This window comes from Cervus elaphus, chromosome X (assembly GCF_910594005.1).
Source record: "Cervus elaphus chromosome X, mCerEla1.1, whole genome shotgun sequence".
NCBI lineage: Eukaryota > Metazoa > Chordata > Mammalia > Artiodactyla > Cervidae > Cervus > Cervus elaphus.
Genome location: NC_057848.1, coordinates 162,790,052 through 162,810,605, shown reverse-complemented (window position 1 = coordinate 162,810,605; position 20,554 = coordinate 162,790,052). Strand labels below are relative to the sequence as shown.

General features: G+C 42.8%; 1 protein-coding gene across 1 annotated transcript; it reads right to left on the bottom strand.

The window, feature by feature from the left end:
• Window positions 1-13,901: 13,901 nt before the first annotated feature.
• Window positions 13,902-14,813, bottom strand: LOC122689516 (N-alpha-acetyltransferase 10-like). Its single transcript, XM_043896020.1, is given in 2 exon segments — window positions 13,902-14,119; window positions 14,122-14,813. Coding segments are annotated over 2 exon segments (705 nt in total). The 5' UTR covers window positions 14,693-14,813; the 3' UTR covers window positions 13,902-13,985.
• Between the last annotated feature and the right edge of the window lie 5,741 nt (window positions 14,814-20,554).

Genomic DNA, 20,554 nt, shown 5'->3' with positions numbered 1-20,554 from the left:
AGGGCTTCCCTGATAGTTCAGTTGGTAAAGAATCCGTCTGCCGTGTAGGAGACCTAGGTTCAATTCCTGGGTCGGGAAGATCTGCTGGTGAAGGGATAGGCTATCCACTCCAGTGTTCTTGGGCTTCCCTTGTGGCTCAGCTGGTAAAGAATCCTCCTGCAATGTGGGAGACCTGGGTTTGATCCCTGGCTTGGGAAGATCCCCTGGAGAAGGGAAAGGCTACCCACTCCAATATTCTGGCCTGGAGAACTCCATGGACTGTATAGTCCATGGGGTTGCAAAAACTGAGCAACTTTCACTAGAGTAGTCCAGAGTGGTTTGCTGAGGGAGATATTGATCTTTTCCACCGACATGTTCTTAATTTGCCTTCCTCACATAATGGCTGTGTGACATCATGATGAATGTGTGGACATTCATTCAAACACTTGTCTTGAGTTGGCATTTTTCATATCTTAAGATGAACCAAACTGTACCCTCTTTTTGATGGTTGAAGCCTATGAATCATCCTTTAATTGGCCACAGAAAATGTCTGGCTCTGTGTTCTCATCAGGGACATTAACCCTGAACAGTCTGCTCTGATAATCTTATCAAAGGTACATTTACAAGGAACTTCCCTGGCAGCCCAGTGGTTAAGACTCTGTGCTCCCAATGCAGGGGGAATGGGTTCCATCCCTTAGTCGGGGAACTAAGATCCTGAATATCACACGGTGCAGCCAAAAAAGAGCATACTTACAAGAAACAGTATTGTTGGAAGATTGCTTAAAAGAAATGAAGTCCATCCTCAGGTATTCTAAAACCTACCCTTGCACCGAGCCAAGCCTAGCAAGCTTTGTACTTGATCTTCATTGCTTGTACCCTGCATGGATCACTTAACAAATTTCCTTCTGCCTTATGTGTTAATTATATGATGAAGGGTCCTTCTAAGAAACAGCTCATGAAACTCATTTTTATGTGTTGCAGAAAAGTTGTCAAAAGATGTCAGACAGACCTACTTAAATTTTCAAAGTGTGGTTCTGGCAACAGAAGTTTTGACAACACCTGAATATTTGCTGGAAATAGAGAATCTTGGGCTCCACCCCAGACCTGTTGAATTAAAATCTGCATTTTTAAAAACTTGAGGTATAGCTGATTTATAGTTTTGAGTCAGTTTCGGGTGTACAGACACTGCATTTTAACAAGATTCTCAGGTGATTTGTGAGCACAGTTGAGATTCAGAAGCACTGCCTTAAAGTATGTTCCTTTTGACCAGAAAGCTTAGGCAAAAATAATAGCAACAAAACCCTCATATTTCAGAGCCTAATAAAGCTTTGGTTCTCTCCACACTCTTCTTATTCCTTGCCTTATTATTTTTCTAATCTGATTTTCCTTTTACCTAACTCTCATAACTGCGGAATAAGATTATAGTAGTGTTTCAGTTATCTAGTGCAAAAGATCAAATCATCTCCACACTTAGTGGCTTAAGACAGCATCCGCATTTATTCTGCTCACTGACACTTTGGGGATGGCTTGACAGAATAGCTGGTTTCTGTTACACTTGGCATCAGCTGGGGCTCCTCAAAGGCAATGGGCTGAAATCATTCAAAGGTTTGCTCAGTCAGATATGTGGAAGTTGATGCCGGCTGTTAGACCGGAAGAAAAAAACAGCTGGGATGGTGGGCGGAATGCCTCCATGTTATCTCTCCATATGGCCAACATGGTGGCTGATTGCCAAGGGTGAGCCTCCCAAGATAAGGATAAGCTGGGCAGAGATGTTATATTGCCCTTTATGACCTACTATTGGAGGTCACTTCTGCTACATTCTTTCCTAAGGGTTGTCTCACAGTCTTTCCCAAAGAAAGGAAATCAATTCTTTCTTTTTAATTAATTTTTATTTTTAAATTGATTTATAGTTAATTTACAATGTGTTAGTGTCAAGTGTACAACAGAGGTCATTCAGTTATATATATATTGTTGTTGTTCAGTTGCTAAGTCATGTCCCACTCTTTGCGACCCCATGGACTGCAGCACGCCAGGCTTCCCTGTCCTTCACTATCTCCCAGAGTTTGCTCAAACTTATGTCCATATATATGTATGTGTGTGTGTGTATATATATATATATATACACACACACATATATTCTTTTTCAGATTCTTTTCTATGTTATTACAGTATATTAAATATAGTTCCCTGTTGTATCCAGTAGGTCCTTCTTGTTTATTTTATATATGGTAGTGTGAATATCAAATCCTTCTTTAAGTAGGAGTATGACAAAATTGTGGAAAGGATGAGAAGTATTTCTGTGGCTGTTTTTTGGAAAATAAAATCTGCTACAACTACTTGTATTTTTTAAGTTGTTTTAAATTGTTTTGGAAGAGAATAGGGAGATAAGTTAATGATTAATAAATTAATACAGAATATTTATCAGAATTAAATAGCTTTTAGTTTTTTTTCTAAGCCTCTTGTACATCTTTACTTTCTAGTAAAGCAAATAGCCTGAAATAAGCAGAAAACAGTAAGAAAAAAAAAATGATGGAAATTGATCTCCTGCTCCTGATGTTGGTTTGTTGTTATTGTTTAGTTGCTAAGTCCAATTCTTTTGCAACGCCATGGACTGTAGCCCACCAGGCTCCTCTGTTCATGGGATTTCCTAGGCAAGAATACTGAAGTGGGTTGCCATTTCCTTCTCCAGGGGTCTTCCCGACCCAGGGAACCGAGCACTGTCCACACTGCCCTATCCCTAGGTGGTAAACATGAGAAAAGGACTCTTTACAAGACTGAGATCACTCCCTGCCTTAATTCTGAGGGCAGACCAGACACCCATTAGAGATGGTGGGTTCTACCCTAAGTCTACCCAGACAATGTGGTTCTTGCTTCCTCTGCTGACCCTAAAACCTCCTACTTGCACCTGAAGGATCCAGGCCGAGGTAATGGGGAGTGGCAAGAAACCCACATCTCATCTGCTTCCCCTGACTGACTACAGGTCCTTCCTGGATCTTCTTTGCTGGTGTAAATCTCGCCAACTCTGGTGTTTCTGCCCCTAGACCCTGTGAGCTGGGCCAGCAGCTGTGCAAGCACTGGTCTTTTTACTAGTGCCTTCATACCCATTTACCCTCTCCTCACATTTAAAGAGCTCATCTCTGCCGGGGCTATCATCATATCATATGCATTCTATGCATAAGACAGAGAGGAGTCTCTAGGGCCAAGTCATCTAGTCCCCGAAGACCCAGGAGATTTGGGCAGGATTTCTAGATTCCATAATTTTTCATTTTTCGCTCAAGAATCTGATGTAACGTGGCACTGACACTGTGGCCTGAGCAGTGAGTGTGGACACTTACTAATATACGTGAAGTGCTGTGAGCCTCAGCGTCTTTGCCTGTAAAGTTTCTATAAAAATTCCCACCTCAAAACATTGTTAGAGGAAAATTATAGCAAGTCATAGGTGCAAAGATTCTTGAGAGTCCCTTGGACAGCAAGGAGATCAAACCCGTCAATCCTAAAGGAAATCAACCCTGAATATTCATTACAAGGACTGAAGCTCCAATACTTTGGCCACCTGATGCGAAGAGCCGACTCATTGGCAAAGACCCAGATGCTAGGAAAGATTGAGGGAAGGAGGAGATGGGGGCAACAGAGAATGAGATGGTTGGATGGCATCACCGACTCAATGGACATGAGTTTGAGCAAACTCTGGGACATAATAAAGGACAGGGGAGCCTGGCATGATGTAGTCCATGGGGTTGAAGAGAGTCGGGCATGAATGAGCGACTGAACAACAACAGTAGGTGCAAAAGGGCTTTTAAGATTAAAAAGACTACGGAAGTGAAAAGGTCCAGGTTGGTGGCCTAGCTACCACTGAGATGGTTATAGGTATGATAGAAGAGAAGATATAATTTTATCTTTTTATGTCCAATCTTCCTCAAAGCATGGTTCAAGGACCAGTGCATCTCAATCTCCTGGAATGTTGATTAAAATGTAAATCCCAAAGCCCTTCTTTAACATTCACTGAGTATGAATTCCTGAAAGGAAGGTACAGGCATCTGCATTTTGATCTCTTCAACTGATTCTTATGCGAATCAAGGTTTGGAGAACCAGGCTGCTGCCTCCACTTTAGGGGATTTGCTTGACCTCTGCTGGGTTAGGCTTCAAGGGCCAAACTCAAAGACAGTTTGGATTTTTCCTGCTCTTTCTCAAACCCCAAATCGTGATCTCCCAAGCTCCAGTCCTGGCTTGGTTTCCTGCCACCTCCCACGTAGACGTTCCAAGCTTGGTTGTCATTTCCCCATGTCAGGCTCTTATTCGAGACCCTCTCCTGTGGGTCCCTTCCAAAAGCCTCAGCTTTCAACCATCCTCCAGCTCTCACTCCCAGAGTGTGCCCTGTGGCTCCTGAGAATGAATCCTCAGGAGCAAGTTTCTGCTGCCCTTGGGGAGTAATTATCACAGCCTTCTCTTTCTGAGCTAGCTCTTAGGGTGTCTTGGCTACAGTACAGCCCATGAGTCAGCCCTGTCAGGGAAAAGCAAGACTCCCCAACAAGCCAGCTCCTGTGGGAATCAGCTCTTCCCTTTGAAAGAAGTGCAGCTGGCTCTGCCCCAGTGCTTGCTGGGAAATCAGCAATCCTCCAGTGAGGGGCCGAGAAGTGGCCCGAGCGCCTACCCTTCTTCTCCTGACCCATTTCCGAGGGAAATTCCAATGTCTGGAGAGTTCCAGAACTGATCCAGAGCAAGGTTCCCGTTCATCTTCACGTCCCTTAGAACCAGGAGAAACTGGGGACCACTTGGTGTGATCAGTGGGGCGTCAGGGAGTGTCAGCCACATCAGGGCCCAGCAGTGTTCTATTTCTTTAGCTTTCACAGAAAGAAATACATGTTAGAGAAGCAAGACTTTGTCTCATAGATAAGAACTAGCACAGCTTCCACTGGCTTTGCTAGCAGATGTTCAAGATAAGTTCTAGTGCTAACTATGAATCTGAGCATTGAGACCATCATTTTTGGCTTATTGTCCTGGAAGCATTTCCCAGGGTATGTATTTGTCCCTGTGGATATGAGAACATTTGACAGTATAGACTTTATTCCCAGTAACACTTGTTCATCTTTTTCTCTCATGATGTCTCTACAGGATAATGTGAAGTCACTCAGTCATGTCCGACTCTTTGTGACCCCATGAACTGTAGCCTACCAGGATCCTCCATCCATGGGATTTTCCAGGCAAGAGTACTGGAGTGGATTGCTATTTCCTTCTCCAGGGGATCTTCCCAACCCAGGGATGGAACCCAGGTCTCCTGCACTGTAGGCAGATCCTTTACCGTCTGAGCCACCAGGGAAGTCCCTACAGGACAATACTGTTGTCCTTCTCAGTCCTTACCAAGTGAAATGATGGTAGATTAAGGTAGGAGACTGCTTTTATTGGTTGGCATTAAAATGCTCACTTGTTGGTTTTGTTTAGAATAGGGATGGGAAACTCAGCCTGCATGCCTGTTTTTGTAAATAAAGTTTCATTGAAATAAAGCCACACCCACTTATTTACATACTATCCATGGCTGCTTTCCTCCTACAATGGTCAGAGTTGTGTAGTTGCAACAGGATTATATGATTCCCAATGCCTGAAATATTTACTACCTGGCTTTTCACAAAAATATGCTTGCTGATCCCTGGTTTAGACTATAAATATCAAGAGGTCACAGGAAAGATACCATTAGGTTAATTTTGTAAAGAGATGAGCATAGTTCAGCATGCCTAATAGGTACGTCTGGGTGTGTTTGATGATTTCTGGAGGTGCAATACATAGGACTTTAAACTTTCTATGTGGAAGAAAAGAAATTGAAGAAACAAAAAATGTTAATCATGCTTATCTTTGATTAGTAGGATTGTAGATCAGTTTAATTTTCTTCCCTTTCCTTCCTGGATTGCTCCAATTTCCTTCAATGAACAGTTATTACACATACACTAACACACACACACCCCAGCACCCCTCACTCTAGGTTATTTCATGAGGTCTAGTTCTTTAAACAAAAAAGATCTAAACATTATAGAAATTATTTTTTTCTAAAGCAATGCAGAGACAGAAATAGAGGGAAAACCTTTTTCATAATCAAGTCAAAACAATAATATGTAAAATCTCTCTTAGCTTTATGTCCCTGTGATAAATATTCACGGGAATTTGTCAATCAAAAGAAAAGTTAATGGATTAGGATTGTTTTACAATGTATTTTGCAATCCTAAATCCAGGACATAATCCTCAGCAGGTGCTAGGCAATCCTGTTTGCCAGATTACAGTTGCTGAGTTGTGTATCAGTCAGGGCTTTGTGGTTGCAAGTGACAGAAAGCTGAGTCAGATAACCTAAGGCAAAAAGAGGAGGCATTTACTTGCCCTCACATGCAAACCACAGGAAGGACGTAGGAGTAACTGGAACCAGCTCCAGTATCATCAGCTTTCCCTGTTTCTACCTCTGCTTCTCTCTGCTTGTGGGAGTCTTTCTCAGGAGCCAACTTACTAGAGCTTGTTTGAAAGGAGGAACCTGGTTGGTCAGGCTTGAGTCACATGCTCACTCTTGGTTGGGGGAAGAGATGTAGGTAGGAGGTGAAGAGAAAGTGAGTGAGAGGCAGAGGAGGGGGCAGAGTCACAATCACAGGGGGGAATTCTACTGGACCAGGCAGCCCCTGTGATTGGCATCTATTCATTATAGACATGGTGGTCCAAATGTTTTAAGAGAGCCTGGATACTATACACAGGTAGACCTCTGAGATATTGTGGGTTTGGTTCCAGAACACTACAGTAATATTGCAATAAAGCAAGTCACATGTACTTTTTTGGTTTCCTAGTACATACAAAACTTATGTTTACACTATACTGTATTAAAGTATAGTACAATGGCATTATGTCTAAAAAATCAATGTACATTGCTTAATTTAAAAATACTTTATTGTGGGACTTCCCTGGTAGGGCAGTGGTTAAGACTTCAGGCTTCCAGTGCAGTGAGTGTGGGTTCGATCCCTGATCAGGGAGTACAATCCCACATGCTGCTCGGTATAGACAAAAGATTTAAAAAAAAAAAAAAACCCTCCCCCGCCAGAACCAAAACTTTATTGCTAAAAAACGCAAACCATCATCTGAGCCTTTAGCCACAAATATTCAATTTGTAAAATGCTTAATATCTGCAAAGCATAATAAAGCGAGGTATGGCTGTCCAGATTGGCAGTGAACAATGTTCATCTCAGGAAATCCATGTTATTTAAATCCTTAAAGACCATTCATCAAATGCCTTAAAAATCTAGTCTTTCTTTCTCTTCTTTTATTTCTCACTGATGAAAAATGAAATGCACTTCTATTTTTCTTCCTCCAGCATTTTGCTCTCTGTCAGTCAAAATCCTAATCATCCCCATTTATCTTACCTTCGTTCAGCAGGGCAAGAGCTTGACTTGCTCCCCTAAGAATCTACCCCAGTGCTACTGAGACTTCAGTGAGCCTCAGTCACCCTGATGGCCTCCTAAAACAGATTCCACTGCCCTATCCAAACAGAGTCTGAGTCAATAGGTATGGAGGGGGGCTCATGAACTTGCATTTCAAAGACACTACCAAGTAATGCTGATGCTGTGAGTCCATGGACCACAATTTGAATAGCACTGAAATAGCTCATGCCTCAAACCCACGTTTCTGTAGTAACCTCACAACCTCGGTGGTTATCACTCAGGGGTGATTTTGCCCCCATGGGGACAATTTGCAGTATTTCTGGTGCTTGTAGATACCTGGCGACATTTTCTCTTGCCACTACTTGGAGAGTGGAGGTGGGCACAGCTGGCATCTAATGGGTAGCAGCCAAGGATGCTACTAAACGTAAAGCACAAGACAGCCCTCCAAGCCAAAAATTATCTGGCACACAATGTCAGTAGTGCTGAAGTGGATAAACCCTACTTTAATCCAGGGGATCAACTCATGAGCCAAGATGAACTTCACAAGTGGTTTTGTTTGTCTTCTACTTTTTTCTGAAAGGCGGCATAAGTGAAAAGATGTTTTATGTCATCTTCATGTCATCAGGGGAATGCAAATTGAAACAACAGTGAGAGACCTCTTGACACCTATTAGTGTGGCCCAAATCTAGAACACTGGCGAGGACATGGAGCAGCAGGACTCACTGCTAGTGAGAGTGCAAAATGGTACAGCCACTTTGGAAGACAGGTTGACAGCTTCTTGCAAAATTAAGCATGCCTTTAGCATACCACCCCAAAATCACACCCTTTGGAATTTTCCCAAAGGAGCTGAAAACTTATCCTGCACACAGATGTTTATTGCAGTTTTATTCATCATTGCCAAAAGTTGGGATCAACCAAGATGTCCTGAAGTAGGTGAATGGATAAGCAAAGTGTGGTACATTCAGACAATGGAGTATTTTTCAGCTCTAAAAGGAAATGAGTTCCCAAACCATGAAAGGAAAAAAAAAAAAAAAAGAACATGGAGAAACCTTAAATGCATGTTGCTAAGTGAAACAAGTCAATGTGAAAAGGCTGTGTGCTGTATGATTCCAACTGCACAATATTCTCAGTAAGGCAAAACTATGGAGAGAGTAAACAGATCAGTGGTTGCCAGGGGTTAAGGGAGTGGAAAGGATGACTAAGTGGAACACAGAGGATTTTCAGGGCAGTGACACTGTTATACCCTGTAAGATACTATAGTGATGGATACGTGTCATTATACATTTGTCCAAACCCTAGAATGTACAACACCAAGAGTGAACTGGAATGTTGTCGCGGGAACTGTGGACTTTAGGTGATAATGATGCATCAGTGTAGGTTTACCAGCTGTTGACCTTTATACCTCTCTGGTGGGGGAATATTGATGTTGGGAGAGGCTGTGCACGTGTGGGAGCAGGGAGTATGTGGGAAATCTTCATATCTTCCCCTTGACTTTGCCATGAACCTAAAACTGCTATAAAAAACTTAGTCTTTTGGTTTAAAACCCACAGAAGAAAGCAGATTCTAGTAGAATCAACTTAACATCTGATGTTGTACCCTGTGCTTATTATCTCCTTATCAGCCTGGCCCCAGAGATATCAGACTTTAGAGCCCTCTGATCTCATTCAGCCTTTTGGTTTTATAGATGACGGAGGAGCAGTGGGATGGTCTAAACAAGTTGCCCAAGGTTTAATAGGGAACCTAGACCTGGAATTCAACCCTGTGAGAGTGATCATAATGCCATTGTGAGTCAGCATACACACGCTGATACCCTCCAGCACAGGGGTCCCCAACCTCCGGGGTCTCATGCCTGATGATCTGAGGTGGAACTGATGTAATAATCATAGAAATAAAGTGCACCATAAATGGAGCGCCCTGGAATCATCTTGAAACCATCCCTCACCCCTACACCTCTACCACCATGTGTGAAAAAATTATCTTCCACAAAACTGGTCCCTGATGCCAAAAAGGTTGGGGACCACTGGCTGCTGTACACTCAGGTGAAGCCATATTATTCGTCATCTATTTATTCTTTCAGCATCCATTCACCATGTTCTTATTTGCACGCACATGATTAAATATTTAGATACAGAAATCAGAGATTCTCATGTATTACCTAATGACAGTATTAGACACGTAATGTATTTGGCACATGATATTGCTTTAGCATCCCCTCCCAATGCTTAAGGACAGAGATGTTTCAGCAACAAGTTCTATTTTTGAAATACCACACTGAAGCTTGGAACTTGTCATGAGACCGGATAGCTCTTTCAACTAACAATGTAGAGTGAAAACAGCTGGCCTCGTCATATGTCTGCAGCACAGCCAACCCATTTCTCTGCCCTTCAGAGAAGATCTGCACCATCTAGGATTTTTTTTTTTTAATCTTCATTATTATAACATTAAAATATTGTCAAAAACAAAAGCGGTGAACAACAACAAAACCAAAACTTCGAAGAACAAACTCTAGATCAGGGGCTGGTAAACTGTGGCCTGCATGCCACATCTAGCCTACCATTCATTTCTGTAAGGAAAGCTTAATTAGAATATAGCCACATCCATTCATTTACATATTTTCTATGGCTGGTTTCATGGTACAATGGCAGAGGTGAGTAGCAGGCAGAGGCCTTATTTCCAGCTGGCAAGGCCTAAAGTATTTACTATGTGGCCCTTCAGGAAAAGTTTGCCAGACCTCCTTTTACCTAGATATTGGGTTGAACCATCTGAAATTACCAGCATTTGGCAGTTTTGACCTCCACTTTCATATGGCCCACTCCAAAAAGCAAAGGATAACGGTTCCATTGAATAATGTCTTTTTTTTTTTTTTCCTTGCAGTCAAAAACTTGGAGCAACTCCTGAGGCTCTGAACAGATTTTCACAATGGCCATGTTTAGCAATAAAATCACTTTTTCATCTACAAAAAAGAAAATATATAAAATCATCATTTTCCTAGAAAACGGACAAAGATTAAACTGCCTCACTGGGCCTTAAAACAGAATTTTCTAGTGAAAGGTTTTGCAGCTCTCTGTGGGTGGAGATCCACCCTGCCCCACCTATAAGATCTCTCTCAACTGCAGTTAGTCATTCACGAGGCCTTTTTATGAGCTCCATCTTCTGCAAACACTCCAAGGTCTGCGCTTCCCTTAAAAGCTGGCACTAATGTGTTTGCATAACATGGATTATTTCAGGTCACTGCTGATCTAATAGAGCAAACCTCTGTTTGGATGGCCTCAAGTTACACCACACCTGTAGCTGTCAGTTTCTGTCTTCCTATAGAAATATCCGGTGTGGTGAGAAAAATAGCCAGTTGAGGTGTATGACTTGGGCCAGTCTACTTTGGAACTTTGACACGACCTCTGACCAGTGGTATGAACCTGAGTGAGGTGTGTGGCTTTGATGCCACTCACTTTCCTTAGCTGTAAGATGGGAGTCATGCCTGTTTTGCAGAACTTGTTGTAAGGAGTAATAATTCCGGGAGCCAAGTGCCTGATCATTAGCAAATTGGTAAATGATTTTAAGGCAAACTATATGAAGTCCCTGAAAAAAAGTGGCAATGGTGTGTCATATAAGCTACAATTGTCATTTTGGGGGTTGTTACCATTCTTGTGTGTACATGGGCCAGAGCCAAGCAAAATGGCCAAGGTACCACGTGCCCCTTGGAGCTTCTAGCCAGGGTTAGGACAAAGGTGAGGCAAGTTACACATCTAGGACACAAAATTTAAGGAGGCCCTCATTCTCAAATGCAGACCCTGCCCAGCAGAGCCATGTTCCCCAACCCCAGAGAACTGTGGGGCCATCTGACTGAGCCGCGGGTGACACCGGCACACAGAGGGGGCACAGCCCAGCATCAGAATCAAATGAGCTTCAGCTACACACAGCAACAGGGCTGTGCCTCCCAGACAAGATGCTGAGCTTCTAGGGGGCCGGCGATGTCTTTTATTTTTTTTAATTTTGTAATCTGGGCAAGGCTACATGGACGGGTTCCGATTGTACCCATCTGCCTAACTGTAAAAAAAGATCTTGAAGGCGCCCACTTTCTGAGATGTGTTGAGGAGGTTAAAGCGAAAGTTGCTCAGTTGTGTCCAAGTCTTTGCAACCCCACAGACTATACACTCCGTGGAATTCTCCAGGCCAGAATACTGGAGTGGGTAGCCTTTCCCTTCTCCAGGGGATCTTCCCAAGCCAGAGATCGAACCGGGGTCTCCCACATTGCAGGTGGATTCTTTACCAGCAGAGCCACAAGGGAAGCCCAAGAAACTGGAGTGGATAGCCTATCCCTTCTCCAGGAGATCTTCTTGACTCAGAAATAGAACCGGGGTCTCCTGCATTGCAGGCAGATTCTTTACCAACTGAGCTATCCGGGATGAGAAGGTTAAGACACTCCCAGTTCAGATCATCATCTTGCGGTTCTGAAGTCACAGCATAGGGTAAGGAAATGGGGCGGGGAGCACCTGTTCTCTAATTCAGGCAGGGGGCCAATTCCAGTCTGCAGGCAAAATCCAGCCAGCCACCTCTTTTTGTAAATAAAGATTTATTAAGGCACAGTCACACCCATTTAGTTGTGTCTGACCTATGGCTGCTTCCACCAGGCATCAGCAAAGCTGAGTGATTGTGACAGATTGCCTGACCCACAAAGCCATCTGCTCTGCCTGATTGAGAAGCTGCCAATACTGTTGCATCTCTCATCTCTTTATCCTCTGCATCCTTTAGCCTCCCTTCCTCTGGCTCATGCCTGTGCATCAAGGCTTTTTCCAAATGCAGACCAGCTCTGATTGTCTAGATAAAGGACAAGTGGGGTCAGCGCCATGCTCGCCAATGCCCTGCCTTTGTCATTTATCTGAGCTGTCTACTGGGGCACAAGCCAGGTGTTGTGTTGTGCGCCACGAAATAGAATGATCAGATTGGTTCATTACAAGGGTGCTACTGAAGATAAGATTGACTTTGACAACAATGGCATGCCAGTTTGTGCGGAACACCTGCACACATTCAAACTGCTTAACCAGAAAGAGATCTCTAAGTGAATCATTTATGGAAAAGGACATCCAGACAGAACCATTTTGATTACTAACTTCAAGTCTTCTCTAGCACATGATCATATATGGGCTCTGGATTCCCACAGGGCAGTGTTAAGAGTATATGACACCTACCAGGTGTTTGGCGATAACATCTTGCTGAATGGGATCACTAGCATGGAAATAGAAAAAGCATTCACTGTTGATTAAAACAAGAAAATTGTCATTGCCCCACATGTCTGAGACATCCTTTTTCTGCAGTATTTTCTCTCCTCCATTTTTAATCAGTCATCTTTTTGGCATCCTTTTTCCTTAAGAAAGGAGACATCAGAATGGAAGAAAACGGCTTTGAGAGGGATTGTCTGATAGATAAAACTTTTTAGGTTTCAGTTGAAAATGTTGGCTCTCTTTTCTACATTCTTCCAAAGAGCTGCTCCATGACCTCAGGTTTGCGTAGCCTATCTATTCTCCCATCTGCAGAAAAATAATAATGTTAGGTTATGCCCACTCACTTCCTCAGTTGATCTAAGGAATGATTATTGTCTGTGAAGTCTTTAGATGTCTCGGTGAAATAGATGGTGGAATTTTAAAACTAACCCCTGACATGGGCCAGTACATTTCCACTGCCAGTACTTTGTGATAAAGAATGAAGATTTATGTCCATACTTGGTCCTAACTTGCTTGGTATCTTGGAGTGATGCAATCACCATGTGACTTTCTGTACCTTTAACTGTGGGAGGAGAAGAGAAATCTGAGTAAAGAGAAGAATTTCCTTCAGAGAGGGAGAAATTGTACAGAAGCACCAAAGAAAGGAGCTTCCAGAATTATTACTTCATTGTTTCTTGTATGGGTTGAATTTTCAGGGAATTCACCAGAAACGCATATTGAACATATATACTATTAAAGGCACTATTGTGGATACAAAGACATTTTAGAAACCCTCTTTGTGGGACTTCCCTGGTGGCACAGTGGATAAGAATCCTCCTGCTAATTCAGGGGACAAGGGTTCGAATCTTCCACATGCTATGGGCAACTAAGCCCGTGTGCCACAGCTGCTGAACCTGTGCCCTAGCGCCTGGGAGCCACAACTACTGAAGCCCACGCACGCCCTAGAGCCTGTGCTCCGCAAGAAGAGAAGCCCCTGCAATGAGAAGCCCATGCACTGCATCTAGAAAGTAGCTCCCACTCTCGACAACTAGAGAAGGCCTGCACACAGCAACGAAGAGCCTGTGCGGCCAAAAATAAATAATAAAATAAATAAATAAACCCTTTTTGTGAGATGTGTAGCCTTTTAGAGTGAGAACCCACAAACTCAAATTATGTCCACACCTTTTACTGGATACATGACCTTGAAGAAACTACTTATTTTATCTGGAAAAACTACTTATTTTACTTAATTTTCTCATCCTAAACTGGAATTAATCACTAGCCAGCCATCCCTTAGCTTTTTTTTTTTTTTTTTTTTTGTCCACTGGGTGAAGTTTATTGTGAAACCTCTTGCGGTGAGGATGGGATGGGCAGGCCAGGACAGGGAGGGGAGCAGGTGCGGGCTCTAGGAAGCCGAGTCAGAGGCCTCTGAGCTGTCCTTGACGTCGGTGCTCTCTGTGGTCTCGCTGACCTCGCTGAGGTCCTTGCTGTCACCACCGCTGTCCTCCGCAACCAGGCCCTTTTCCTCACGACAGGCCTCCCTGAGCTCGGAAGCGAGTTGCCCTTGCCTTCCACCTTGTTCTCGATGGAGCCCAGCACCACATGCCTGCCCTTCTCCTTCAGCTCCAGGTGCCGCCTCAGCTCATCGGCCATCTGGGTAAGGTCCCGCTTCATGGCGTATGCATCTTCCCCGTCAGCGTAGTATTTGGGCTCCACTTCGCTGATCTGAAAGTTGAGCGTGTTGGAATAGAGGTGCAGAGCTGCCCGGTTACTCTTCCGGACTTGCAGGGAGACATATTTGGCATTGAAGTTCTCGATCATGGCTCGGGAGGCCTGGTCCATCAGCTTTTGAGCCAGACCAAGACGCCAGTGGGAACGCTTCACAGCCAGCGAGGTGATATGTCCATGGGGCACATCGTCTGGGTCTTCTTTCATTTTGGCCAGGACGTACCCCACGATCTTCCCATTCTCGTCCTCGGCGATGTACGAGAGCTGGGGCCAGGAGAGGCCATGGTAGAAATAGTATTTCATCTGGTAATTCTCAGGCAGGCACAGGAGGTTGCAGTGTTGCATGTTCATCAGGTCCTCTGGCCTCGCATTGCGGATGTTCATAACGGCGGCGAGGCTCGCGGCTCCCAGCGGGTCGTGAACGCGCAGTCAGCTGCCGCCACGCTCCGGAGCGACACCGGGGCTGCCAGGCCACGGCTAGGGCTGGAGCTAGGTCCCGGATCACGGGGGCCCATCCCTTAGCTTTGCAGTGAGGAGGAAATGATGTGAAGATATGTAATGTGACCCATGGAGAACCTGGAAAGGAGCTAGCAGTAAATATTAGCCAGGTGATGGTTGCTGTTATATTAAAAGGTATTCCACAATTGAATCTACTTTTGTTAACAAAAAAAAAAAAGTTCCCAAATGTGGAACCCAGAAAGATTTACAGTGCGCCCTTTCAATGCCATTCTAGAACAGTTTTTATAAGCCTACCTACAGGGCAGATAATGTAGGCAGCTTTGACTTATGTTTTGCTTGATTATACCCAGGCTTTTATAAAATTGAATGCTAACTTGTACAAAAATTGATAAACTGAAAAAGATTTTTGTCAACTAAGGATAGAAATGATTTCTAACTAGTAGAAAAGTACTATGGTCTTACTGCACCATCAGATATTTATCATTTTGTCTCTAACTTGGAGATCTTATTTCAGCATTCTTTCTTTCAGAGACTATAAATGCTTAAGTTTTGGTATTCTTCTTTGGAATACCTATACCATACTGCTGGCTCCCTCATTTGTGAGTTAAATAAATCTTTAAAACTTGCTTATTCATTATAGGGATGTTAGCTATGTTTTTACCTTATTGAAAATTATAATTTGATAGTTTCTAGCCTCACCTTTTTTCTCTCATCTTTGAATTGATTAGGAGAGGAGGGTATTTGACTCTTCCAGGCTGTTCATTGGAGGAACTGAAACTGTCCTCATCTTAGAAGGCTAGGGTCTTTCATAACAAAAGAGTTGTGCATGTGGCATGCTAAGTCATTTCAGTCATGTCTGACTCTTTGCAACCCTATGGACTGTAGCCCATCAGGCTCTTCTGTCAATGAGATTCTCCAGGCAAGAATATTGGAGTGGGTTGCCATGTCCTCCTCCAGGGGATCTTCCTGACCCAGGGATTGAACCCACATCTCCTGTGGCTCCTGCATTACAAGCCCCTGAGCCACCAGGGAAGCCCCAAAAGAGCTATAGTTAAGGCCAAAAGTCACTGTACTTCAGTGCCTAATATATAGTAGATTAAATGTTCTCACCTACCACCAACACCCACTACCATCCTTAAACATTAACATACCTTTCAGTTTTGAATCTAAAGTGTGTCTCCTATGGACAGCACACAGTTGGATCTTGTTTTGTTTATCTGACAGACACGGCTTTTAGATTGTATTGTCTAATCCTTTTATATTTACAGTTAGTATCGATATGGTTGAATTTACATCTACCATTTTGTTTTGTTTGTTTCTCATATGCCTCTGGTATCTTTTGTTCCTATTTTCCCTCTTTACTACATTTTATTATAGTAAGTGGATATTTTCTAATGTATTATTTTCATTTCTTTAATGATATTTAAAATTTTTTTATCTTAGTTTTCTTCTTAAGGCTTACATTAAGTCATTAATGGCTCTAGAACTTACAAAACGCCTCTTAATTTATCAGAATCCACTTCAGATATACTAACTTAATTCCAGTAAGATATAAAAGCCTTTTTCCTTCTATAGTTCCATTCCCTACCCCTATTTTGTGCTATTACTGCTATATATAGTATGTCCATATATGTTAGAAACCAAACAACACATTGTTATAATTATTGGTTTATATGATCTTATCTTTTAAAGACACTGAGAAATAAAATGAAAGCAAGTATATATTTATAGTTTTTTTTAAAAGAAATCGTGGTATCGGCTTGTTATTTGTTTATATATTTTAGTATTATTCTTATTTATTTATAATATTTATTTGGCTGTGCTGGGTCTTAGCTGTAGCACACGGAATCTCAGTTGCAGCATGTGGGATCTAGTTCCCTGATCAAATCCGGCCCCCCTGCTTTGAGAATGTGGAGTCTTAGCCACTGGACCACCAGGGAAGTCCCTGTAGTTTGTTGCATAATCCTTCTTATTTACCATTTTTGGTTCTCTTCATTTCTTCCTGAGGATTTGACTTAGCATTTGGTATTATTTCCTTGCTGCATACCCTCACAATTTAACTCCTTTATTAAACATAGAGTTTATAGTGTTAGCCTCTGTCTTTTTGTAGAGTTCTAGAGAAATAACCATGCTTTCTCTGATTTAGTTTAAGATCTTTGTCAATAAACTTTAACCTCATATCCTCACATCCGAAATAAGAATATCTGGGTGCTAGCTCTTCCACACACAGGAAGACAAAATATTTCATTATTCTTACTGAATCTCATTCTAAATCCTTTCTCTCTCATAAACATACTTTTAAAAGATGAAAAAGTCAGAGGTCTTTTTGTGGACCCTGGCTTATTTGGACAAATGTAATAGAGTATTCTTTGACTCTTCAAGCTAAAAGAGTTTTCTGGGAAAAGACAAAATTAGTATTTTGGAGGCTTCTGCCTTTGGCTCTTTTTTCCCTTAAGTTTCTGGGCATTTTGATAAGAAACTGCACTGTCCACTAGCACACTATGCTTTTTAATTTCAAACACTCTAGCGCTGGTGACAGATTTCCCAGTTTCTCCAAAATAAGGCCTGTGTTTCCACCTCTAGCAGTATTTGCAGTGAGATAAAGAGGTGGGGGAGGGGAGAAGGCATGTTTTCCTTGGGCTGCAAAATGGGGTATAGTCCTAGTGCTTCTCCTCAGAGAGAGGCCATGCTGAACCAAGGGTTTAACAGTGGTTCCCAAACTCTTCATCTGAATGCTATTTACCTGGAGCTTAGTTACAATGCAGATTCTGACTCAGTAGATGGAGGGTGCAGCCTGGGGATCTGCAATTCTAATAAGTTCCCAGGCAAAACAGATGTTACTGGTGGGTGGGGGTCCGAACTTTGAGTAGCAATGGCTACTAGGGCACTCATTCTCAAAACTTCCTGCACATTGTAATCATCTGATTTGTTTTTGTTTTTGTTTTTTTAATTTCTGATACCCATGTTCAAAGATTCTGATTTGATTGATTGTGATTTTAATCATCATGTGCAGACAGGTTTGAGAACTACTGGGAGTTACAAGTAAAAGTGCAAGAGACTGTGGTCAAGCCAGGAATATCTTGGCTCAGTTTGTGTATCACCAAAACCCAAGTCAGAATCATTCCGTAGCTGAGTCTCTTCTTTGCTAACATGTCCTGCCCATGGCTACCAGGTAAATCTAATTTCTCTCTCCTTTTTTTTTTTTTTTTAACATCTTTCCCTGTTCAGTTCAACATTAGTACAACTGTAGCCAGATATCTTTATAGCCATGGCTTACTAACACCATTATCTGCCAGGGTGCAGACAATAAAGGAATGCAAGTACAGTATTTGGAAACAATTGAGAGACTGAATATACAGATGGACAGTGGCCAGTCCATATATAACAAAAGAACTTTCATCCACAGTTTCTGCAGCATCCAGCTCAGCAAGCCAAACCATAACATCTACAGCCATCGACCCAGATCATCAGGACTTGGTCACTGACTGCCAGCTTCCCTGTTTTTGGCCCTGACTTCCAACCCAAGATCAACCAGAGTAAGCCAAGAATGCTCCCTGAACCAATCACATTATATGCGCCACTTCTAATTATTGTCCTCCAATTTCCCCATGTCAACACACTGCCATCAGGGCACACGTGGAATCTTATTTTTCACAAGAAAGCCTCCCCCTCCTGTCCCTGTCTTTGAATCTCTGTAAGAGACAGTGGCTGACTCCCTTGCTCTGAATAAAGAGCCTCTGTCTGTTCTCTTTTGGGTGATCTTCACTGACGTCCACATAATAAGAAAACCAAGCATCAATCTGCTTTTTATTATCACCATGCACCAGTGATTCAAAATCATTTCAGTGAAATAGTACTCTTCGGCTAGGGCTTCCCTGGTGGCTCAGATGGTAAAGAATCTGCCTGCAATCCAGGAGACCTGGGCTCCATCCCTGGGTTGGGAAGATCCCCTGGAGAAGGGAATGGCAACCCACTCCTGTATTCTTGCCTGGAAAATCCCACAAACAGGGGAGCCTGGCGGGCTACAGTCCAAGGGGTCACAAAGAGTCTGAGCGACTAACGCTTTAGGCAAGGATGGAACGCTCCCATCACCCTGGCCCCGGATGATATCCCTGTTTCTGAGGCATTTTTCCTGCTAGTTTTTGAAACCCAGCTCAGTATCCAGCCCTGGAACTCTAGGGCAGCTCCCCTCTTCCTGAACTGGCTGCCCCTCAAGCCTCCGGTCTTCACCGCAGGGGCTCCTCCACTTCCGGAGACCTTCTTCAGCTTCAGTTCTAACAGTTCAAGATCACTTCTTTTTCTGGGAGGTCATGACCTCTGACTCACTCCCCTTCCTTTGTTCCCAGCAGCTCCCCAACTCCCCACACCAACCATAGGCCTGGCTCCAAACCGCAGCTTTCCACCTCCCTATCTGTTGTTCTGTTTCCTGTCAATTGATCTCCGGCCCACTGACAATTCACATTTATAGCATTGTAGAAAGAACATGGGATGGGGGAATGGGTGCTTCCCAGGTGATTCAGTGGTAAAGAATCTGCCTGCAATGCAGGAAATGCCGTAGACATGGGTTCGATCCCTGGGTTGGAAAGATCCCCTGGATTAGGAAATGGCAACCCACTCCAGTATTCTTGCCTGGAAAATTCCTTGGATAGAGGAGCCTGGTGGGCCACAGTCTATGGGGTCGCAAAGAGTCGGACATGACCGAAGTGACTTAGCACAACACAACAAACTAAGAGGCTCTTTTCTATGAAAAAAAGTGCATGTGCATTCTCCGTTAGCAAAGTGTGCTGTTTACAGTCAAAACGCAGTTAACAGGCTGCTTTCAAACCAGTGTATCAGTTTCTGATGGGGCACATTAAGCCTGTAATTACAGTTAGAGTTTTTATAAAGCCACTTACCTTGATTGTTCAGTTTTGCCTGCGTCTCCTTCCCCAACACCACCTACCCTCACCCCCAAAATGCATCCATCTGCATTCTTCACATGTCTGATGTGTATTGAAGAGTTGCACATGATAAAGTTTACTTGCCAGTATATTTTTCCTATCATCTTGACTATGAATCAAAATAGAGCAGGAAAGTAATAATAAGTAAAGTGTTAAGAAAAATGATCTAAATTTTGGAAATAAGGCCAGGAGGGCTCAGACTCTCCCTTCAATGTCATTAACTCTGCTTAACAAGCTCACCCCAGGACTACGTACATGGTGTGGGAAGTTACCTTTGTGTGACTTGCTATTTACTCTTTATTAAATAGGATCCCAGATTCTGTGAAGTTATCTGTTAACATGTATGTGTTGCCTGGTCGAGATGCTAATCCTCCCTGATGGGTGGGAAAGATAACCCCAAAGATTTTTATGAAAAAGTTTTATTGCCTTGAAGGACTTTGAAGAGTTTCGTATATAAACCAGTAATCTCATTCGAACTTTCTTCTTCTTTAATGCCTGTAAGTACATAGTTCCTCCAATTCTTGAAATACCTTTATAGTCTCATTGATTCCATCATGAATGTTATTGGCTAAAATCTTTGACATGAGCCATGTTTTTAACTGTTTAGAAATTATATTTTGAGAAGAGTTCAGAAAAGTCAGCATACAAAGCCAGTCATGGTACATGTGGTGAATGTGAGAATCTAGGTTCATCAGATTAGAACAGCTCTTCTAATCCTTTCATAGATTCCTCCATCCAGAGTTGGGTTTTTGTCTGTGTATGTTTTCCAACATACTATTAACTTCACTTCAGGAACCACAGCCATGGAAAAGCTTTTCCACAACGTTCCTTAGAAGAGGAATCTGAA